The sequence below is a fragment of the Notamacropus eugenii genome, chromosome 1 (assembly GCF_028372415.1).
Source record: "Notamacropus eugenii isolate mMacEug1 chromosome 1, mMacEug1.pri_v2, whole genome shotgun sequence".
NCBI classification, from domain to species: Eukaryota; Metazoa; Chordata; class Mammalia; order Diprotodontia; family Macropodidae; genus Notamacropus; species Notamacropus eugenii.
Window position 1 is genome coordinate 506,427,320 of NC_092872.1, and position 24,593 is coordinate 506,451,912.

At 38.9% G+C, this 24,593-nt stretch overlaps 2 protein-coding genes across 2 annotated transcripts in view; both read left to right on the forward strand.

Annotated features, from left to right (window-relative positions):
• Positions 1–458: 458 nt before the first annotated feature.
• Positions 459–9,746, forward strand: LOC140518625 (piezo-type mechanosensitive ion channel component 2-like). Its single transcript, XM_072630943.1, has 7 exons — positions 459–464; positions 764–912; positions 4,670–4,843; positions 6,007–6,048; positions 6,713–6,745; positions 7,490–7,611; positions 9,541–9,746. The coding sequence occupies exons 1-7, from the start codon at positions 459–461 to the stop codon at positions 9,744–9,746; spliced, it is 732 nt and encodes a 243-aa protein (XP_072487044.1).
• A 213-nt stretch (positions 9,747–9,959) lies between these two features.
• Positions 9,960–24,593, forward strand: part of LOC140518632 (piezo-type mechanosensitive ion channel component 2-like) — a 62,844-nt gene continuing 48,210 nt past the window's right edge. Inside the window, exons 1-6 of the mRNA XM_072630956.1 lie at positions 9,960–10,132; positions 11,997–12,140; positions 15,429–15,629; positions 17,735–17,939; positions 21,561–21,662; positions 23,920–24,085. Of these exons, the coding sequence (XP_072487057.1) occupies positions 9,965–10,132; positions 11,997–12,140; positions 15,429–15,629; positions 17,735–17,939; positions 21,561–21,662; positions 23,920–24,085 (986 nt within the window). The 5' untranslated portion in view covers positions 9,960–9,964. The remainder of the gene's footprint in view (positions 10,133–11,996; positions 12,141–15,428; positions 15,630–17,734; positions 17,940–21,560; positions 21,663–23,919; positions 24,086–24,593) is intronic.

Consider the following 24,593-nt stretch of genomic DNA (forward strand, 5'->3'; position numbering starts at 1 on the left):
TCTTCCTGTTTATCTGATCCTTATATTAAGCCTGGACAATGCAAAGGCTACTTCTTAATTAAACTTTATATCTCCCCTAGTCCAGTGCTACCACTTTATCCTTAGCAGGTCAAAAGTTCAGGCACACATACCATAGCCATACCATAGCTGATAGGAGAAAACAGGCATAGAGAATGTGAAATATGCCAATTGGTTGAGGACTAGAGATCCTAAGACATAGGCTGCAGTCAACATTCAAGAAGGCAGGAGGAAGCAATGTTTCTCAGTTGGTGACTTGTTCACTTCCATGTATAGTTCTGGGCTCAGCACCATAACCTGAGGGCAAGATCTGGCCCTCTGTCTGTCTTTTGTATAGCCAGGGAATTAAATTGGTTTCTACGTTTTAAAATTCAATCAAACTTCATTTCAAAATGTAAAAACCATTTTTAGGTGATGGACCATGCAAAAACATCAAGCCCATGGCTGTGAGGTTCAAAAGATGCTAGATTATTTGCTGAGCATTGAATATTTTGCTTTTTTAGTCTGTGAGCTCAAAGAAACACTAAGATTCCTCTCTATGCCTTGTGACAGCTTGTCATCCTTTGACAATTCAGGATTCTGTTGCCAACTTGGAAAATGGGCTCTCTCAGAGAAAGCTGCTTAGCTCTGCTCCAGCTGTCTGTAGGCTTCCCAGTGCTTGTTGGCACCTCCAGTGAGAGCTGCCTCTGGCTCTCCTCAGTGTCTCTGCAGTCCCCACTAACTCATGCAACATGTCTGATTGCAGATTCACTATGGCTGCTGGAGGCGAAGCTTGAAGTATTTCTGGATGGCTGTGGTCTCTTACTCCATGGTGGTTCTTATTGCTGTCTATGGCTACCAGTTTAAAACAATTTCTGGCTTTTTAATCCACACACTGGGACTGTCAGAAGAGGGGTAAGAGCTTTAATCTTCACAACTTGCTGGCAGATCTGGGATGAAGTAAGCCTTGAGAATTGAGCCTCTCCTTCTACCCTCTATTCCATGTTCCCAACCATGACTGAGATCTGTGAGTCATCCCTGGAACATGTGTGACTTGACTCCTCACATGACAATGGAGAGTGACATTTGTGGCATTAAAATATGTTCAATAATAAAAAATAAAATTAAAAATCATCCCATTTGTGAGACCCATGACCACTACCACCATGTTGCCCCTCAGGGAAAACCTTGCTCGCTCCTAGTCCCAGGTGTATTTGTAGTCAATATACCCTGTCAGACTAAGAATCCCAGAATTTATATCTTCCATGAACTGTGGGGGTTTGGGAGATAGATGGTGGTTGAAGTTATGTCAGAATTAAGCTAACATGCTCCCTACTCTCCTTATTTTGAAATATTTACCTGAAAGCTGGAACCCAGTAATTTTCATTGATATAGAAAGTATTGTGCATGTCATGTCCAAGTGATTGCTGAGGACTACTCAGCCCTTTGGTAAGCTCCAAAGGCTGTTGGTCTGACCTGGAGAAAGATGTTCCCAGTTACCTCCACTCTACCCTGTGTTGCTAGGCCTCTTCTGTAAGGACTCAGTAGCAAAACACAGAGAAACTCTACTTAGCTTCCATTCAGGAAAATGGTTCATTTTGCCTCTCTTTATCTGAAGACAAAAATCCTCTGACCCAGAATCAGTGTCAATCAATCAATCAATCAGTTGGTATTTATTGAGCTTCTTTTATGGCCTATGTACTGTGTTAGGTGGTAGGGGTACAAAGACAAAAACAAAGCAGGATTTACCCTCAATATGCTTCCATTCTTTAGGGGGAAACAATGTGTGTACATTTAAATATATATGCATATTAAAAATAAATTATATAAATACATAGAATATGTTATGTAAAAGTAGAATTGTATTTATAAATATATAAAATATGTTATATAAGTGTATAAATATATTTATTTAATATACACACATACATTTCATATATAAAATATTTATATACAGGTATATACATATACACATATATACATATATACATATACATGCAATACATACACACACATATAAACATAAGCACAAGGTAATTTGGAGGAGGAGGAACTAGTATCTGGAAGATCAGAAAAAGCCCAATGAGTTTTAGGGAAATCTGGGACTCTAAGATGTAGAGGTGAAAAAGGTAGGCATCCCAGTTGTGAGGGACAGGGTAAGCAAAGGCACAGAGATGAAATGCTATGTGTGAGGTACAGCTAGAAGCCCACTTTGGGCTACCAGCCCTTGCCTATCAGCCTCCAATTACCCCTCATACTGGGATAATTCACATTAGAGGGAAGAGTGACTAATTTTGCATCACAACCCTCCCCCAAAGTAGGAACACAAGTCCTCCAGGATATTAACATCAGGCACACAGACATCCAGTCAAAACCTTAGAAATACAAGCATTATTACTAACTGATAACATTCCCAAAAAGAAGGCACAGTAAGTTAGCTCTGCTTCCCTTTTCAAAAAAATTATTTTATTTAATTTTTAATTTGTGGAATAAAAGAAACATTTCCACGCAATACAATAAAAATAATTCAACTATACAATAAAAAGATGATTGCATATGAAACTGAACCTGCTATGTACAACATGCTTTTTCTTTCAAATAGCCAACAAAATTATCATGTACATTTCTTTTTTTTTTCTTCCCTCCTTCCTCCCCCACCTTAGGGATGGCTACCATTAGATACCAATAGGTATACATATATATATGTATATATACACACAAATATATAACACACACATAAAAATATTCTATACATACTTCTATTTATCAATTCTTTTTCTGGATTCAAATAGTATCTTTTTTATATGTCCTTTGTAGTCAATTTGAGTATTTTTAGCAGTCAAAGTAACTTATTCTCTCAAAGCTGCTCTTAAAACGATACTGCTGCTACTGTATACAATGTTCTGTTCATTTTGGTCTTCATTATTTCATGCAAGTTTTTCCATGTTTTTCTAAAATCACCGAGCTCATCATTTCTTAGAGCACAGCAGTATTCCATCCATCACAATCATATATCACAACTTCTTCCCTTAAACATCCCAGCTATGGCAGCTCAGAGTGGAAGCATCCAAGCCATAGCTGAACTTGTCCCAGTTGCTCCTCATAGCTAAGGCACAGGAGAGCCCTCCTGTAGCAGCCACCTGTTAGAACAGAGAGTGCCTAGTCTTTCTCCCTGTGTCCTCTTCCACTTTTACACGTTCTTATTTCAGTCCCCAACATTCCTGATGCAGCTAAGCAGTGAACAGCTGGGGCTATCACATTATAAAGGCACTCTAAAGGCAAACAAAAGAGACCTGAGACTTTGCATGAGACAAATTGTCATTTACTAATTCTTTGGTATACTGCTCTCTCAGTAGGGTTTCCTGACTGCTCCATGCTGATTTTCCAGATTATTTACCTTGGCCTCAGTTTCCCATTTCTAGTCTTCGGATTGGTTTACTCTGGTGAACTGTTCTATTTGATCCAGGCATGGCATTCTGTTAATCATATGGGATCACAGCTCACACTACATCCTTTCCTTTTTTTCTGACTCATAAATGTGTCTGCTCTATTCTGGAAAGAGGCTGGGATTTGATAATGCCATGCTTCTTTATTCTCACTGAAGGCAGTGAGAGGCAAAGAAAAAACAAGTCATGGCCTTACCTTGCCTCCGCCATAGATTCTGGAGTACAAACATGCCACATATCATGTCACTAATTTGTTCTGAGAAAACACAATGTTGGGTGAAAAAACATTACAAGAGAACTTGGGTTCTATAAGAATAATGTTATACACTGTGAAATTTTAATGATCAAGATTAGCCCTCTTCTCACTCTCACCCTTAAACAGTTAATTTTGAGAGAATAGAGAAAAGAAAATTCATCTTCCTTCCCTCTCCCCCTTTATTTTTGCAGAGGTGGATGGTCTATGGGATAGAATATTATATATATTGTCAGATTAAGTTGAAATATTGGTTTATTTACCTGAACTACTTTTTTTCTTTCTGTTTATAATTATTTGTAACAGGGGTGATTATCTGAATGGAGGAAAATATAATATATGACATAATGTAATATCTATTTTAAAGGAAAATACATATTGAAAAGAATAATGTTATAAGCTCCTAGGGATGTTATAGTGTGGTTTTGAGACTTGGGAAGGGGAAGAGTATTGTCCATAATGGTTTAATTACATTATCTTGAAGTTATGTTGGGCAGGGTTGTGTTATAAAAGCTAAGTTACTAATCACCTCCATTCCTATAGCACCTCTTACATGGCACCATTATAGTTCTTTGGTCTAATCCTGCCTTAGATGCATATATGTGAATATATGAGCAAACATAAAATGTAGCCAAATCTTCAGATATGTAGCAGACCAACCTTTTTTTGAAAAGCCTTTTTTTAAGTTATTAGAGATCAGTTCTCCCCCTTGGTTGACGGTTAAATAAACTCAGATCTGTAAAGTTGTGTGGTATAAAGTCATTTTATATGAAGATATTATAGTGTGAGTGGGAATATGTTAATAGGAAAGCTAAATTGATTCACCATTCATAAGACGAGAGCAGTCATCAATGAGAGGTGATAACAATAGATACTCAGGTCTGATGTCCTTATTTCATGGGGTGAATAAACAAGCATGAGCCTCCAGATCTGCCCAAATGATTCCTCCTCCTTCTTTCTCTTGCCCTGCCAGGTTAAGAGATATAGGGTTGGAGCAGTTTGACACAGTGGAGTTGTTTGCAAAAATTATGCTTCCTGCGGCTTTTCTCCTGGCCTGCATCCTTCAGCTGCATTACTTTAATGAAGGCTTTCTCAAGATCACCAGCCTGAATAATACTGCAATCAGTTTGGAAGGCATACCCGACAGGTACTCTCATCACCAAGACAGCACTGGACAGCTCAACGTACATGCAAAGTGTCTACACTCAAAAAATTTGATTAAGAATTTCCCTCCCCCCACATACATTCCATTCCCTTCAATTCATTTTGACAATAATGAAGAACCTGCCCTGTACCTGGCACTAAGCCAGATGTTGAGAATCCAAAGGGAAAAATGAAATAGCTCCTTATGCTAATGAAAGAGAGGAGAGAATATAACAAATAGACAGATAAACAAGTAGGAGAAAATTTAAGGAGAGAGAACTCAGTAATAACGAATTGCTACTTATCTTCTGGCTTGGGGGTAAGTTTTAAAATTTTTAAAAATTTGTTGTAGAAATTATGGCTTTTCTGTCTGTGGAATTGTCTATTATCTTTTCTATGCCCCTATTTTTCCCCCTTTTGACCTGCTTAGTTGACTTTATTAAAGATCAAACCAGCTTGATGGAAAAGAAAAACAATATGAGCTAAAGGTAATAATAACTAGCATTTATACAGTTCTTTAAGGTTGTCAAAGTGTTTTATGACTATTGCCTCATTAAGTCCTCAAAACAATCTTTGGAAGTAAATGCTATTACTATCTCTACTTTAGGCAACAGAAACTTGCCCATGATCACACAGCTAGTAAATGTCTGAGGCAGGATTTGAACTCAGTTCCTCTGATTCTAGGTCCAGTGATCTATTCACTGCCCTCTAATTGCACAATGTAAGAGAACATTGGTTTCCTCCCTTCAAACCTCAGTGCTCTTCATTACACTTGATTTTTCCCAACTTGAGTTCATTAGATAGTAAGCCTGGGGATCCCAGTAGGGGAGATCCCCAGAAGCTGAACCCCTATACAGAGTAAAGGAAGTGCATTACATAACAAGCACAGAGCTCACTTTGAGTGAACACTTGATCTTCATGGAGAATCCATTCAGAACCTACTCATGAATACAGACTCGATTTAGGTGTAGCTCGGTTTAGGTCACGTGGTTCCCAGCCTGTAGATCTGTCTACCTGGCCTGAAAGAGTGAATATTTCCTCAGGCTGGTGCTTGCATTTTGTTCCAAAGAAAAGGCAGGGGGGAATATTTCTGAAATATGTTGCCATGGTATGATAGTACTATTTGTTACGGTATCAGTTTCCAACATAACTGTTCTATATTTCCAGCAATAAGACAATTGAAGATGATGTACATCTCCTGGCAAATGCGTAAGTCTCTTCTTTTCTTTTAACCTTTGGAGAAACTTTCTAACAAGCACTTGCTAAGTGCCAGGCATTATGCCAGGGAATAGGAAGATAAGTAATAGGAAAATAGCCATACCTCTCAAGGAGCTGACATTCTAATGAGGGAAGATAAGACATTAAAAAGAGGCTGAAAGGGGAAGTGGAAAAGGAAAAAAACTAATCATACAAATTTTCAAGAATGAATTCCATTCCCTAATAAACAAATGGTCAAAGGGGAGAAGGGGAGGCTGATATAATTAACCAATTTCTTAGGGATTCTTATTCGACTCTTAGCTGCACATCACTGTTTCTACATATAAAACTTTAACAGGAGCAAAATCAGGAGAAGGGATCCATGGCAATGGCTACTGAGAAGTTCCAGTTTAGGTTACACAATCAGAAGTCACATCCTTCTATGATCCACGCAGGCAGACAATGCCATAGGTGCATATGATGAATGTAATTTCCTTTCTATCGTCTTTTCTTATGTGGAGTGAGATTGGGAAATTGGTACCTTGGAGGGGAAGAGGGGAAAATTGGTAATATTTGGAAGCAGGACTCAGAGAGATGGTTATGGGGGAGAAACAACAGAATTAACTAGCCAATAAATTATACATGTTTGATAAAATATTCCTTCTTCCTATTTTAGGCTCAAAGAAACAATTTGGAAACTTCAGAATAGGTGAGGATTAAATAGCCTCTCCTCTGGTTTATGCTTGCTTTTGATATCTTGCATGCTACATGCCCCAATATGTGAGTTTGCAAAAGTTCTCACATATATTATTTATTTGGTTCCCACAACGTCACAGTGAAACTAGCATGCAGGGCTTCTTAAGCTGATCTCTGTAAATTTCTCTTGTTAGCATTTTGATAATGATGTTTCAGTATCATTGGTTTTCTTTGTCATCCTATGCATTTTATTTTATGCATTTAAAAACATTACTCTGAGGAGTCAGTAGGTTTTAACAGACTGCCAAAGAGGTCCATGGCATATACAAAAAAAGATTAAGAATCTCTGGTATAAATATTGTTCCCCCTATCGTACAGATGCAGAAATTGAGACTCTAAAAGGTTAAGTGGTTTGTCTAAGGCCAAAAAGCTAATGATTTTTATTTCAGAATTGAGCATCTTGAATTATAGTTCAGTCCTTCTACCCCGTCAGGTCACTTTCTTGCTTTGGAGTCAGTTTTTTTTCCCAGCATGCATGAGAAAAATGTTGATGTAACTCAGAGTACTGCTAATGGAAGCAGGTCATAGAGGCTTAAAATTCTTTAGAATAAATAAATCAGCTCATTTTTTCCATTACCAGTGGTGAGGACCCATTTAATTTGTGACCTTTAAAAACCCAACCCCCAAAATGAGCAAGTTGGCACATGAATCAATGTTTTAAAAAATAATCCAAGCCCACTTTTTTTGTCTTCTGCAGTCTGATGCCTGGAAAGAAAATTGACAAAACTCAGAACTCCATGAACGATGTAGACACTGTCACGGTGGATGAAAAACAGAAACAGGAGGAAAGTGAGCAGCCAGAGCAGAAAGGACCAGCAGGTTAGAGAGCTGATCTTCTTTAGTGATAGGTCATACATGACACTCTCCACTCTTTCAGTTCTCAGCTGTGCCAAGTTGACACTCTAGCATACCAGGAAGTTGATTTCTGTCATTAGAACTTTGGGATGTATATTCAGATCACAGATTTACAGCTGAAGGAGACCTTAGATGTCTGAGGTCCATAGAGGTTAAGTGATTTGTCTGAGGTTACATAGTAATTGACAGATGTGAGATTTACACTCAAGTTTTCCAACTCCAAATTCAGAGTTCATTCCTTTGTGCCACATTGACCCCGAGACAGGATATGGTCTTAACTGATCATTTAGGCAAATGACTAATTGGTTATAAGAAACAAACACTAAAACCTGTTCCCTCCCTCCCCTCGAAGTCCTCATCAGATCTGACCAATTTAAGGATGTTAGACTAATTCAACACAACATCTTTTCTTTCTTTCAATAAATTCAGTTTCCTTCAGCAAATGATTATTGAGTGCTCCTTTTGTGCAAGTCCCAGAGTTAGAGGAGAGGAGGCATGAGGAATATAAAGATGGGTAAGATATAGTGTAATATCTACTCTTAAGGAATTTACAATCAATTAGCACAATAACAACTAAGGTTTATACAACACTTTATTGAGATAGGCAGAGTGCCTTTCCAATATTAATCCATTTGATCTCTACAACCCTGGGAGGTAGATGTTACAGTTTTACGCATTTTATAAACGAGAAAACAGAAAACAGTCAGAAATGACTTGCCCAGAGTCACACAGTCAGTAAGACTCTAAGCCCAGAGCCCTGACCTCTGTAGCACATAATAGGATTTGGTAAATTGTTAAAGAAATACAAAGTGCTGTGGCTTGGAGAAGAATGGGATCACTCATGGCAGAGAGATAGGAAAGTTTCATGGAGGAGGAAGCATTGGAATTAGACCTTGAAGAATAGTGTAGAGGATAAGGCACTGACTTGGAGTTTGTAAGACCTGAGTTCAAATATTGCCTTTTGATATTTATTAGCTGTGGAGCCTTGGGCAAGTCACTTACCTTCTCTGGATGAGTGGGTAACTAACCCTCAGTTTCCATATCTGTAAAATGAGAGAATTGTATTAGATGGCCTTTGAGGTTGCTTCCAGCTATAGATCTATAATCCTATGAATGAGTAATATGAATGGATGGAGTTGAAGTGTATTAATACAATTTTAGAGCCAGAATTTTAGAGTTCACCCAGTCCAACCTCATTATTTTACAGAAGAGGAAAGTGAGACCAGATTTAATTCAGAAAGCTAGTTAGGAGGAGAAAATTAGAACTCTTTCCTACACTGCCTTAGAAATTGAATGAATTTAATGTCTAGCACCTCCTGTACTCTTTTCCCCCTCTAATGCTAACTATTAAGTCATTTTGGTCACATATGTAGGCAAACCTCATTAGATTAGACCCTGCTAATTAGGAAATGTATGCTAATTCTGACAGGGAAAAGGCTGAAATCTATTTTTGCACTATGTGTAGAGAAAGCAAATGAGTGCTACTTTGAATAGAATAGTATGAGGCTGGGGGAAGAAGATTATAGACATAAATAAGGTAGCTCCTTGTTGTCAGTTTCTGTAAAATACTTACCAAATAGGGAAAATTGAGTTTCATCAAGATTGGAGTAAAATACTTAGTCTATTAAAAAGCAAAAAGTATTTTAAGCATTTCAAATACCCTTATGTACAAACACTATGCTATTTATAACCATCTGATCTATTCATTAAAGCAGGTGCCAAAAGACTTCTATTTGGAAATTAATGAGTCCTATTCTGGTTTTTATAAATGCATTTCAAACTATTCAATGATATGTCAATCCACAATTCAGACTTTTCACCAATGGCTTCAATTAGTCTTAATAAGGTTTTACTGTAGTACTTCTAAGTCATGGCTTTTTTCTCCCTTCTCAGAGAAAGAAACAAGAGATTGCGACTGGATGATTGACAAGCTAACTATCGGTTTTCTGAACCTTCTAGAAATAGTTAATGGAACTCAAGTGTTACTATGGAGATTCCTGGAAATACACATCATTAAGGTTGTTTCCACTGTGATCATCTGTATTACTCTTCAGGAGGTTAGTGATCCAGAGGAAACTGTCTTTCAGGGGGAATTGTAGAGAGGCATTTTTTTTCTCTAATGGCAGATTTTCTTAGAACTTTGAGAGCCAGGTGGACTTCAAGATGAAAACCAGTTGAGCATATCTAAATGCATGTCCTTCCTAATACATCACTATTTAACTCTGGACCTATAAAGTCAGTAGGATTCACGTGCGCAGGAAAAGAGAAAACAGGATCCAATCAACACCTACCAAAATCTTTATTCCAGGTTTCCTTCATGAATTGTCTTTTCTACATCGTCTGGGTGTTTGCATTGCCGTATTCCAAATTGCGCTTGTATGCATCACACATCTGCACAGTTTGGGCTTGTGTGATGGTCATCTGCAAAATGATGTATCAGCTGAAGTTTGTCAAACCTCTGACCTACTCTTCAAATTGCACTGAGGTGAGAAACCTGGCAAAGAATAGGGCAACCTATCCTAAGACCTTAGAAATGACCTTATCACCTGGAGCATTAGATCAGAAGGAGATTGCAGAGATCACCAAGCAACTCTAACCTCCTCATTCTATGGAAATCTATAAGCAAGGCATCTTCCAAACTAGGTGCTCTTGGATTCTTGCTCTTCTACTTGCAAGGCAAGGTGGTAGAGTAGTTAGGGAGCTGGCCTCCAAGGCCGGAAGAACTGACTGAGTCTGAGTAATTCATAGCCTCTTGATGCCTCAGGAAACTCAGTCTCAGTTGATGAACAAGTGCTGATCTGCATTGGTGGAGCTCATCACAAGTCTAAAAACCAATAAAAAAAATTATTTGAATACTCATAACTGCCTACTTGTATATGATAGGACCCTTGAATAATAACTAATCACATTTATCTAGCATGTTAAAGTTTATGAAGTACTTTCTTCATGGCAGTCTTGTGAGTTTGGTAGTGCAAGCCTATATCTATTTTACAAATGAGACAACTGAGGGTAAAGGCACTTGATCAGGGTCAAATAGATAGTAAGGGGGCCATCTCCAGTTCTGATCTATATTTTACCACTGAACCCAGATGGCTCCAGAGGAGAAAGTGAGACTGGTGACTGCACAGCCCTCCCTCCCTTAAATTCAATTCACTTGCAAATAATGGCCTCATTGTCCTGATGTCATGGTCCTCTTTGAGACCTCTCTCTCTCTCTCTCTCTATCAGTCAATGTTAAGTGACTTGCCCAGGGCAACACAACTAGCTTCTGAGTTCAATTGAGCTCAGGTCCTCTTGACTCCAGGTCTGGTGCTCTATTCACTTCACCACCTAGCTGCCCCTCAGTGCCTTGTCTCTTGAGAATGAGTTCTCGTACCAGGAGTGAGGAAGTTTTTGTATACTTAAAGCAAGTTATCTAAACATGTAATGATGCTACTGTTACCTGACTCTTGGGGAAGGAAGTCAGAAAATAAAGGAAAGGGCTACTTTCTAAATATTTCTGGGAAGAAATCCTAAGGATTTAGATGGTGGACAACCTGAGTGACAGCAAAGAAAAAGTCTATTGGAGGAGCCCATAGACTTATAAAATCTTAGAACTTTGAAATCATCTATTCGAATTCCGCCTTTGGTCCCCACTATTTTCCCAATGAGGAAACAAAGATCTACATTTTTATTCAATGAACATTTATTAAATGTCTGATAAACAGTGCATTTTAGGCACTGGGAAGGCTACCAAAATAAGTTAGACACAGTTCCCTGGTGTCAGGATATTTAGTTGACATAGACACAGGAGAATATAATACTATTATACATATATGTATATATGTATACACATATGTGTATATATATATATACATACATACACACAAATATTAGAACAATGAAAGTATGGAGAAATCACTTCCATCTGGAGAAATGAGGGAAAGCTTCACCAAAGCCTAAAAAGGTAATGAGAGCTTACATGGGAAGTTGGAAGCAAAGTTAAACTAGAACCCAAGTGTCCTGAATCTCACTTCAGTGTTCTCTCCACATATCCTTTAGCAATCACCTCCTCCTCCATCTCTGCTTTGAAAGACTAAGATGAGCAAGAGGAAGAAGTGTGGCACAGGGAAAAGAGCACCATCTTTGGAGTCAGAGGACATGGGTTCAAATCCATCTCCTGATGCTTAATACCCATGTGACTGAGCAAATCACTTAACAATCCTGCGACTCTGTTCCCTTTCCTGTAAAATGAAGGGGTTGGACTAAGTGACCTCAGAGGTGCCTTACAGTGCTGGAGCTACGACCTCAAATATGAGCTGTATTGTGTAAAGATGTGAACATGTCATTATCTTCCCTGTTTCCTACCAGGGGTTATATCAGAATGGAACCCTTCTACCTGACAACCTGGAGGAACTTCAGAAGTCTTCTCTCTTGTACATTTCCCCTATTGATCCAGCATATTGGTTCGGAGGACTAAGAAAATGTGACACCAAAGTGTTACCTTGCCTGAAGGTAAGGGAAAACTGTCCTGTGGATATGCCTAAACAAATAACATTCTGTCATTCTTCTTCTTCCTCTCCTCCTTTCTCTTCTTTTTCTTCTCTTTCTTCTTCCTCTTCTTCTCCTTCCTCTTCTTCTTCTCCTCCTCTTCTCTTCCTCTTTTTCCTTCTCCTCTCATCCCCCTCTTCCTCTTCCTTATCCCCCTCTTCTTCCTCTCCTCTCTCTCCTCAGTTCATTTATCTTGCTAGATTGGAAATTCAGCAGCCACTCAGTCGGGCTTGCTCCCACCAATGATCAGACCTGGACAGATTTATTCCTTCTTAAGCAGCCTAGTGGTTTCTCCCAACTTAGGGCTCACCACATTGATGTGGGACTTAGTGAAGACAGGCAAACAGCTTTAGCCCACTTTAGCTCAGAGTTCCCAAGCTCAAACAATCTACCAGTCTCAGGTTTGCAGGTATGTGCCACTATTCCTGGTAGCTCTATGGGACATGCTATAAAGTCAGGGTAAAAAACCTGGGGAGAGCCTCAAGCTGACCTTAGAAGTCAGTCTGTCGGTGAGCAATTCATTAAGTTCTCTCTCTATACCAGGCACTGTGTTGAACACTGGGGATAAAAAGAAATGCAAAAGGAATCCCTGTTCCCTGGGAGCTCATGTTATAACCAGGAAGACAACATATAAATAACTAGAAATACACAACATATATTAAACAAAAGGTAATCTCATCTGTTGTCTTTCAGTCATGTCTTTGTGACTTCACTTGGGGGTTTCTAGCAAAGATACTGGAATGTTTTGCCATTTCCTTCTCCAACTCATTTTACAGATGAGGAAACTGAGGCAAACAGTATTAAGTGACTTCTCCAGGGTCACACAACTCTGAGAATGGATTTGAACTCAGGAAGATGAGTCTTCCTAACTCTCTATCCATTTCACCACCTACCTGCCCTACAATCTCATCTACCCCTCTTATCACCAATAGGAAACTGAGGTCTAGAGAAGAAAAGTGATGTGCCCATGTTACACCTGTAGTAAGGAGCCACGTCAATATTTGACCCCTGGGGTTCTGAATGCAAATCCAGGTCTCCTTTCATTGCAACAAATTTTCTCTTATTCCCTGTCTCTGTTTTCCCCTCAGCGGTTTCAACAGCAGACCAGAAAACTAAAAATAGATTAGGAGCTGCAGACATTAAAGTGAATTTATTAGCTAAAGCCAGAAAAAAAATAACTTGGCCAGGGTTCTAAGTAAAAAATTTCAGGTCCCAACAGAGCACTGTTTAATTTCAGAATCCCAGACTAGAAACTTAGAAAATGGGCATTCTGAAGATCCCCAAGCACCTAGGAACAGAGAGGGGTCTTGTTAATTCCCATCTCCTTGTCTGCAGATGAGATTTCAAAGATTTTTCAGGGCAATTGAAGGTTAATCTAAGCAAGGTATATCTGTAAGATTTATGGCTGGCAAGGAAGTAGATCTGGGCTGCAGCTCTACTTTCACTCTGTGTCAGATGATGGGTAACACTCCTGGATGCGTTGAGCCTCTCAGAAAGCATCATTCTTTATCTTAAAGAACTAGCTCCTATTTTAAAAGTACTCTGGAATGAATGACTCGTGGGTAGCATAGTTAAGGGGAAATAATCCAATAAGGGAAACCCTTTCAAGTCCTATATCTGTAGGGAAAAGTGAAAGATATTTATAATTCACAATTAAACTTGGAGAGCATTTGTTTTTTATCATTCACCAGTTAATATCTGGAGAGGGGCGGAATTCGGTGTTTTTATGCTACACAGCCTCCTCTTGTATAGGAAAGAAAAGAGATACTTAAGGTTGATTCAAAGTGGTGGCATCTTGCTGAATACTATTTTTAAATGCACCAGTCTATTTTTATAACAAAATTCATTATAGCAATAACCAGCAGTATTATTAAGAGCCCAAATAAATGGAAAGAGGAATTCTTAGGCCAGGGGCAAGTTCAGTAAGGGGGGAGGTAAAGGATGAAGATGGTAGCACAAGAGAATAGTGAGTGTTTCCCTAGATGGGCCCAGGACCCAAAGAGAGTTGGTGAGGGGAAGGCAGACTCTGAGAAATCAGGAGCAGAGTGGTAGGTCTCTGGAATGATGACTATTGTAGGGGAAAAAGCACGCTTCTCAGATGGTGGAATGCACTCCACCCAAACTGGAACCCTAAGGCAAAGCCTTCATTACACCGAGCTAGTTAGGACTCTGAAAACCATGCTTAGTGTTGCGTGGAACATAAAATTGGAAATAGGCTCTGAAATGAGATGCTGACTTAAGAACTATAAAATATAATCAAGCAAAGTGAGGAAATCAATTACCATTAGTTTAAAATTTTTTTGGCTTGTCAGTAGTCATAATTTTACTAAGCATTTTTCCCTAGATCAATTATAAGATGGATAGATTAGTCATTGGAGAATGTTTCCATCGTTGAAACCATTCAGAACTTCTTTGGCTTCCTGACAGCCCAGTGTCTGAAATATTCACTTTCCCTTGCAAGTACTGGTAACAAAAAATGAATATTTTAATACTATTTTTTTCCAATTACATATAAAGACAAATTTTAACGTTCCTTTATATAAAAAAATAATTTTTCACTTTTCAACAATCATGTCCATAAATTTTAAATGTTTTCTCCCTCCTTCCCCAAGACAGCATGCAGTCTTATGTGGGTTCTACACGTAAATTCTTATTAAACGCATTTTCACATTAGTCATGTTGCATAGAAGAATTAAACCGAATGGGAGAAACCATGAGAAAAACCAAAATAAAACAAAACATGACAAAAGAGAAAATAGTCTGCTCCATTCTGCATTCTTATTCTGTAGTTCTTTCTTTGGATGTGGATAGCATTTTGCATCAAGAAAAATATTTTAGATCCTTGCATTACTGCTAAGGTCTAAGTCTATTAGAAACAATCCTTGCACATTGTGGCTGTTACTGTGTATAATGTTCTCCTGGCTCTTCTCATTTCACTCAGTATCAGTTCATATAAAACATTCCTTCTTAAAAAATTTTTTGAGTTCCAAATTTTCTCTCTCCCTCTCTCACCTCCCCATCCCTAACATGGTAAACAATTTGATAAAGGTTAAAAGTGCTCTATCATGTAAAACATAAAAGAAGAATATTTTCATTTGAAAATATGTTCTTGAGCTAAAGTGATGTCAGATCCTGTAACTGGTGTGGACACTGAGGGTGACTTTCAGATTTGAGGTTTAGTTAGCTAAGTGATGGAGAACAAAGTTGAAGGGTTCTTGCTAACACCCAGCTCCCATCACTCTTACTTTACAGAATCATCTCACCATCTTGGCACTAATGGCAACTGAGGCTACTGTGTACAGGCACCAGAAATTCTACAGGCACCACAATCAGCTGAAACAGCCCCTGCTGAGCAGCATTTTTGATGGTGTCACTAGAAAGCACCTGGATGATGGGTTACTGAGTTCCATCAAATATTTCATCAACTACGGTTTCTATAAGTTCGGGCTAGAGGTGAGACACCCTCTCTTTATTCCCATTCTTGCCTGGAGAATTAATGTAAAGCTTAAGAACCAGAGGAAACCTTCAGAATCATCTAATACAGACATTCAGAAGGTTTTTTTGTATCTTGGACCTCTTTGTCAGTCTGGTGAAGTCTATGGACTCCTCAGAGTAATGTCTTTAAATGCATAAAATTAAATACAAAGGATTACAAAGGAATCCAATTATGTAGAAATGTAATTATTGAAATTTTTTTAAAAAGCAAATTCCCAGAAGCCACATTAAAAGCCCTTAATCTAGCCTCATCCTCTAATTTTATTGATGGAGAAACTGAGACCTAGAAAGTTAAATGATATGCCCAGGGCCACATAGGTATTATTAAATAGTGGAGCCAGGGTTACATTCCAGCTGCATAAGGTCATCTCACCTTGTGGATCTCTAGCATGAATGGCTAGGACTGCGGCAGAACTAGATGCCAATTTGCCTCCTAAGCATATAAATTATACTTAGAGAAATTTGCTATTTTAGGCAGCACCTAACCCGCTAACTCTTGTTGTCTCTTCATTAACCCCCCAAAATTAAATTCAGTTCTGTTGGTATAGTGGATAGGGATAGTGGAAGTGGCGTCAGGAAGACATAGGTCTAAATTCTTCCCCAGACAACTTACAAGCTGTGCAAACCTGAGGAAGTCTCTCCTAACCTTCAGATTCACATCTCCAGCTGCCTATTTAGTGATCTCAAACTGAATGTTTCTTAGACATCTTAAATTCCCTACGTCCAAAAGTGAACTTGTCATCTTTCCAAATCACTTAGCTTCTCTCTGCCTCAGTTTCCTCATCTGTAAAAAGGTGATAATAACACTTACCTCCCAGAATTTATAAAGTGCTTTGCAGTCCTTAAAGTGCCTTAGAAATGTTAAGTGTCCTTTACTAGATTGTAAACTCCCCAGGGAGCTCTTGAAACTCTAGCTCTTTAAGATTCACAAAGCACTTTCCTTACAAGAATTCTATGAGACGGAAACACAGAGAAGCACAACAGCTTTAAAAGTCATATGTTTAATTTGTTACTACTTTTTTAAGCCAAGCTATATTAATAGAAATTTGTAGTTTCCTATACAATCCTCTTTTTCTGTTCTACTTTACATATGGAAATAGTCTTAGTATTCATTAAATTCAGAATAAAAATAAAATTTAAGAATCCTGTGAAATCTGCAATTAGAGTCTTATTTTATACACGAGAAAACTGAGGTTCAGAGAAGTTAAGGGATTTGTCTAGGATCACACAGCTGATGATGGTGGGAGCTAAGATTTGAACTTAAGCCACCTGACCCTAGGCCCAACAGTCTTTTCAGTACATTAAACTGCTTCTCAGTTATGGTTCCCCCCAACAATGCTTAGCATGTTGCTGTTCAGTCTCATTAAATTCTGTCCAATTCTTCATGGCTCCATGGACCACATCATCCATGAGGTTTTTTTTGGCAAAGATACTGGAGTGGTTTGCCCTTTTCTTCTCCAGTGGAATAAGACAGAGTTTAAGTGACTTGCCCAGGGTCACACAACTAATAAGCGTCTGAGGCCAGATTTGAAATCAAGTCTTCCTGACTCCAGATCCAGAGCTCTATCCCACTTGTTCCTAGCACATTAGATCCTTAATAAATGTTTATTATGTGGATTTGATGGGGCAGCTAGGTGGTGCAGTGGATAGAGCACCAGCGCAGGAGTCAGGAGGACCTGAGTTCAATTCTCACCTCACACACTTGACACTCACTAACTGTGTGACCTTGGGCAAGTCACTTAACCCCAATTGCCTCATCCTGGGTCATCTCCAGTCATCCTGATGAATATCTGGTCACTGGATTCAGATGGCTCTGGAGGAGAAGTGAGGCTGGTGACCTGCACAGCCCTCCCTCACTTAAAACAAAGTCAAGTGCAAGTCATGTCATCATTTCTCTGATGGCATGGTCTTCTTTGGTAACAAAGCACAAACACACACACATGGATTTGACACAAATTACATACCCAACAACTTCTCAGCTCTGACACTGAAATAGTCCTACTCCTATGCGTTCACATGTTTTTTTATTCAGTTTTTAAATTAAATTTATATTTGCCTTCCAGATGTGCTTTGTTGCCGTTCTCAATGTCACAGGACAGCGCATGGATTTTTATTCCCTGGTCCACATCTGCTCGTTAATTTATTTGCTGCATCTTCGGAGGAGGAAAGCAATTGCTGAGGCCTGGCCAAGATACTGTGGGTTTCTTGCCAGTCTTATGACCTTTCAGTACTTCCTATGCATTGGAATCCCTCCAGCTTTTTGCAAAGGTGAGCTCGTCAGATGCTTCAGCTCACATCTCAGAGAAGGGACCTTGCATTCTCCTTGTGTCTGGGAAGGCCCCTCCTCCATGGGCTCAGCTTCCCAGGAAGCAGCCCTTTGATCCTCTCAGCTGAAAGGGCTCTCCCTCTCGTAAAATTTCTCATAGCACTTTGTCTGGATCTTCCTTGTAAATAAATAATTTCCATTTAATTTATATAATGATAATAACAAAATAAGACATTTTATAGGATTTTAAGGTTTCCAAACCACTTTACATAGGTTATTTCATTTAATCTTCATGATAACTCCGTAAGGTAAATGCTACTATTCATTATTCCCATTTTACTGATGAACAAACTGAGGCAAAGAGAAACTAAGTGATTTTTTTATTTTTTTTTATTTTTTTAATTTTTTAAAATTTTTTTAATTTTTTAATGTTTAACAATCACTGCCATACAATTGAGATTTTTATCCCCCCCACACCTACCCCCCACTACCCCCCTCCCTCCCCACGACTGCATATAATTCTGTATAGGTTCTACATATACTTTCCTATTGAGTATATTTTCACTATAGTCATGCTATGTAGTCAGACTAAAATAAATGAAAGAAATCGTATAACAAATCAGAACATGATACACAAACACATACACATACACAAACATGATCTGCTACATTTTGCGAATGACTTCCATATTTCTTTCTCTGAGTGTGGAAGGCATTTTGCCTTGAGAACCACCATTGGGATTTTTTTTTTTTTTGAAGAAGTTCTTGCGTTATTACGAAATTCCAAGTCTACCAGAAAAAACTCTCGCACACTGTGGTCGTTGCTGTGCACAAAGTTCTCCTGGTTCTGCTCCTTTCACTCAGCATCAGGTCATATAAGTCCTTCCAGGCCTCTCTGAAGTCTTCTTGTTCATCATTTCTTATGGCACAATAGTACTCCATTACATTCATATACCATAATTTATTCAGCCATTCCCCAATTGATGGACATCCCCTTGACTTCCAGTTTTTGGCAACTACAGAGTGCTGCTATAAATATTTTTGTACATGTGGGACCCTTTCCCATTTTTATGATCTCTTGGGGATACAGTCCTAGTAGCGATATTGCTGGGTCAAAGGGTATGCACATTTTTGTAGCCCTTTGGGCATAGTTCCAAATTGCTCTCCAGAATGGTTGGATGCACTCGCAGCTCCACCAACAATGAATTAGTGTTCCAACTCTCCCACATCCTCTCCAGCATTTATCATTTTCTTGTTCTGTCATATTTGCCAATCTTATAGGTGTGATGTGGTACCTCAGAGTTGTTTTGATTTGCATCTCTCTAATCAATAGTGATTTAGAGCATTTTTTCATATGATTATAGATATCTTTAATTTCTTCTTCCGAAAATTGCCTGTTCATATCCTTTGACCATTTATCAATTGGGGAGAAACTAAGTGATTTGCTCAGGATCTTTCATCTAGTAAGTGTCTGAGGCCATATTTGAACTCAGGTCTTCATTACTCCAAGCTCTGCATTCTATCTGCTATACCACCTAGCACATGGTATGTGAGTATGGAATATATCCAAGTAAGCAAAGTAGCATGCTATGTTAAGAATCAGAGACCCTGACTCCAATCCTAGCTCTGCCATGTTTCACGTGTGTAGCCCTGGAGTCATCTAACTGCTCTGGGCCTCAGTTTCCTCATGTGTAAAATGAGGGTGCTGGACCAAATGACCTTAAAAGTTCTCTCAGTTTCTAGGTCTATGATCCTGTGATCTTAAGTTATTACTATGCAAGTTTAGTTGTTTTTATATTCAGTATTATTTTATTTTAAATTTTTAATTATTATTTATTTTCAGCATTTTTTAAAATTTGAGTTCCAAATTCTCTTCCTCCCTCCCATCCCACCCCCTTCTATTGTCAAAGCAAGAAACGTGATATCAATTATGCATATGAAATTATGCAAAACATATTTCCATGTTAGCCATGTTACCTAAAAAAGCAAGAAAAATTAAGAAAGTGAAAAAAAAGTATGCTTCAATTTGCATTCAGGCTCCATGAGTTCAGTATTATTTTAAGTAAATCATTTAATAAAAATAAAACTCCCTAGCATTTGTTTAGTGCTTTCAACTTTTCCGGTTTTTAAATCTTGTGCCTCAGCCAATACAATGACTGCAGGGTACAACCCTCAAGAGGGTGAAATCAGGTCCTTGTTGGCAAGGGAGAAAATTACGGCTGCGAGGTAGAAGGTTGGATACAGGTCAGGTAGCTGGCTCCTCTGGTTTTCCAGTGTTTTCTCTACTACATTATGTGGCATCAGATGGACAAAACCAGTGCAGAAATTAAGTGAGAACACTTCTATCAGTATTAAATTCTAAATATTACTTTTAGTCACCACCAGCTAGCTGGCCTAGGACAGAGGTATCCAATACACAGTCTGAAACATTCCTGCGACTGAGACACTCTTGAATGCACCCTGAATCAGATTAAACTATAATTGGGAAATAGCTAACAAAGTGAATAAAAATACGACAAAACACAAGTAATGTTAATATGCCCCCGTAGGGATCCTCCTGCACCGTTTAGCCCCCATTTCTCTCCGAGTATCACACCAGTGGAAGCTCAGTGGATAGGCCTGAGTTCAAATTCCAACTCAAACATAACCATTTACTGTCTGTATGACTCAAAGTGGAAACTCTCTGGGGCTCAGCCACTTCATCTATAAAATAAGGGGCTGGATTTGATGGCTTCCAAATTTCCTTCTGGCTCTAAATCTATTTGTGAAAACTCTACAGTGTGTCAGACCTTCATAGACAGCCTTTGAGTTGCTGTGGAGAAAACAACCACCACCCAGGGGTCACCCTCTGGAGCCTCTCTCACCCCAGTGAGCCTGGGAATCCAACAAGAGACAAGCACAGTCATAGACTGTGTCATAGACATGACATAGACACTGAGTCTTTCCCCTCTGGTGGGGCCTGTCAGAGCCTGAACTCTGCAGGCACGTGTTTTGAGAACCCACATCCTCCTCTTTCAAATAAGAGGTTTTCTTAATCTGGGGTCCACAAAACCGGTGTTTGAGAACTTGGATGGGGAAAAAAAAATTCATCTTTATTTTCTTCAGTTTCTTTGTGTAATTCTTTATATTTTATTTTATGCATTTAAAAACATTATTCTGAGAAAGAGCTCTAAAGGCTTTAACAGACTGCCAAAGAGGTTCATGACACAATAAAAGATTAAGAAATCCTAGCCTGCATAATTTGGCTCTGATCTTAGTGGACCTGGGTTCTAATCTTGCCTCTGTCACTAACTAACTGCCTGTGTAACCCTCGACAAGGCACTTTAATCTTTTTGGACCTCCTCTCTAAAATAAGTGGTTTGGCTCAGATGGCCTTTAAGGTCCCTTCTAATTTTAAATCTAGGATACTACTATGATCCTTTAATCTCTGTGGTGTCTTACAGCTCTAAATAAATCCTGTGATCCTATATCCAACCCCCCTGCCCCTCCCCATACACTCATACACCATAATGAGATATCAGAGCTGGGCTTTTATCTCAAAAAAATTGCATTAACAGAATGTTAGCTCAATGTGATTTAAAAATACAATGTTAATAATATGAAAATTACTCCTTGTTGTACAGATTACCCTTGGAGATCCATGAGACCAGCAATCCATTCAAATCTCATTAAGTGGTTGTATCTCCCAGATTTTGCCAAGAAACCAGATGCTCTTTTTTTGCTGTGTGAGTAGCTAATGTTTCTGTGTGCTGCTGTCCTCAAAGATACTTCAGACCAACTGGGCTTTGCAGGATTTAGTAAAGTAGCATTCTCATTTCACGGGGCTCCATCTTGTGGTAGACATGAGCTTTCCATACTCCTTTTCCAGCATCTTCACAGCTAGAAGGAAGGAAAGAAGCATTTATTAAGCATGTACCAGATACTGTACTAAGCCAGATACAGACACAAATATTATCTCATTTCATTCTCACAACAACCTTGCGAAGGAGGTGCTATTATTATCCCTATTTTACATTTGATGAAACTGAGGCAGACAGAGGTTAAGTGACTTGCCCAGGGTCACATAGGTATCTGAGGCTGGATTTGAACTCAAGTCTTCCTGATTCCAGGGGCAACACTCTCTCCATTGTACCTTTTAGCTGTTTCTAGGTATAAAATGTAAAAAGTAAGCAGGATTAAAAAATAATTAAAATCTCTAATTCCTAGCACAGTGTAGCACCTCTTAGGTATTCAATAAATAGATTGATTAGCTATTTATTAAGGTCCCATTCTAAGGACAGCTAGGTAGCCCAGTGGATAGAGTGCCTGGCCTGGAGGGAGTTGAAATCTGACTCCAGACACTTACTAGCTATGTGACCTTGGGCAAGTTACTTAATTAATCCTGTTTTCCTCAGTTTCCTCATCTGTAAAATGAACTGGAGAAAGCAAGGCAAACCACGCCAGTGTCTGCTAAGAAAACCCCAGATGGGGTCACAAAGATCCAGACAAGATGAACAACATCCCATTCACTTTTAATGCTCTATGATACTATGATTCTATGTTTCCCCAATCATCACTGAGAAGATGCTGACGCTAGAATACAGTGTTCCAGTTTCCTTGTATTGTGAGATAGTTCACATGGTTAAAATCATGAATCTGAAATAGTTTTTCACTGTCAGTGTTGTGCTGGTGCTTTGCATTCAGATTTTTCAAATGCTGCTTTGCTATGAGCAAAGTGAGTAACTTGGGGGAAAATGAATGCATATTTCATATTTAAAATGCTCCAAAGTTGTATTTTCAAAGTGAGAACTTTCCTGTCTCCAAAAGAGTTCATTCTTGTTCTTTTTGCTATATGGCCTCAATTCTTCTAAAAATTATTAGCCCATTTGTCAAAGTTCACTTATTTGTGAAAGAGAAGAAACAGAGAAGAATTTCTTATTCTGTTCCTTCATCCGCTAACCATCCCTGGCAGTGTGATTTAAGGGGAAGAGCACTGGTCTGAGAAGTGGGCTCTTACCTTGATCGTTACTCACTAACTCTGCCTCCTTGAGCCAAACACCTCTTTCTCGGAGCCTCAGTTTTCTTATTAGAAAACTAGGGAATTGGACTAGATGAGCTCTTAAGTTATCTTCCATTTCTAAAACTCTGTGATTCTTTGAATTCCCTCCTAGCAAACTTTCTAACCATATACATAATCCATTATTGGCGATGGTGCTGAGGATGTAAGACTGTCAACTCAAAACCCAGTTCAAGTTAAGCTTAGAATCATGTACCATGTATCACAGGCTTTCTGTGATTCTGTGTTAAACATTTTAAGCAGGAAATCTACTCTACTCCATAGACCCAGAGCCATAACCAACCATTCTGTACCTGGGAGGAAATGTCACAGAACACATGAGGGGAAGGGTGGGGAGATCAGTTATGTATACCAGTAAACCACATGACTCCTTCTAGGGAAACTCAGTGGCAGGGTTGGTGGGGAAAGCAAGTGAGTTCAGGATTGGGAGGAACTAACACGGGTTGCTACAGACAGCAGTGATGAGGAGAGGAGACTAAATCTTATCTAGTAAATTTGTATTTTTAACTTATTTTGCTTGGTACTAGCTACTAAATTGTTTCTGAACCGCTTACTGGATCAGACTAGAGTGCTATTAGCACCCTCTAAATTTCTATACCCTGGGCAACGTCTTTGCTTGCCCTGCCCTGGTTGTGATTCCACAAAGACCTTTTGGTAATATTGCTTCTGTCCTGTTTAGTGGCTAGTTGAAAATCACAACTGCCTCTTTGCATTTTTCCCCCTTTCCCAAAAGGGAGGTGATAAGGGAATTAGTTTGCAGAGTGATTTGGGAGAATGAATGATTCTATTTAAGTATTAAGTTTTACTGCCTTAAAGGACTTGACTCATGAGTAGAGATTTCAGTAGAACTGACTTTGAATACTTGTTTAAATGTGGAGCAAACCACCTTGCAAAGGGTCTAATTTCATTCCTACATATCTCCCCAGATGATTTTTTGCTTCTGCTCTTTGCCTCTCTCCAGTGGCAAGTATTTGAAGATGAGAATAAGGCTTCTGTGAGAATGCAGGTAGGAGATAATGTGGAGATAAGCCAGGATTTGATCCCAGAAGACCTCAGTCAATTCACTACAATACCAAACTTTATTTACTGCAGGTAAGACTTGGAGTCCAGTGAGGCCACAGAAGAGTGACTCACCCTTGATTCCCTCTCTGGTTCATCCTCTTCCTAATGTTTTTGTAAAATTTCATCTAAACAGTCAAAGTTACTTTGTGAACTCCTCCCACCCCCCAATCTAGTCCTACAAAGGCAGCCAGGTGGTGTGCAGTGGATAAAGTGCCAAACCTGGAGTCGTAAAGATTTGAGTTTTAATCCCGTCTCAGACACTTACTAGCTGTGTGACCCTGGGAAAGTTGCTTAACCTCTGCCTCAATTTCCCCAAACATAAATTTGGGATAGTAATAGTGTATATGTCACAGAATTGCTCTGAGGATCAAGTGAAATAGCATATAAAGAATTTTGTAAACCTTAAAGCTCTATGTTAATGCTACCTATTATTATTAGCTTTTATTACAGTCTCACCTTTAAAGTAAATTGCTTTCTAATGCTCCCAGGTTATTTTATTTAAATCCTGAGAATATTTTTGAGTTCCTTCCTTTTGTTG

Coding starts and splice junctions, on each gene's coding strand:
- LOC140518625 (XM_072630943.1), top strand. Junction 6,049..6,712: donor GTACATCTCCTGGCAAATGC/GTAAGTCTCTTC, acceptor TTCCTATTTTAG/GCTCAAAGAAACAATTTGGA. Junction 7,612..9,540: donor AGAGCAGAAAGGACCAGCAG/GTTAGAGAGCTG, acceptor CTCCCTTCTCAG/AGAAAGAAACAAGAGATTGC.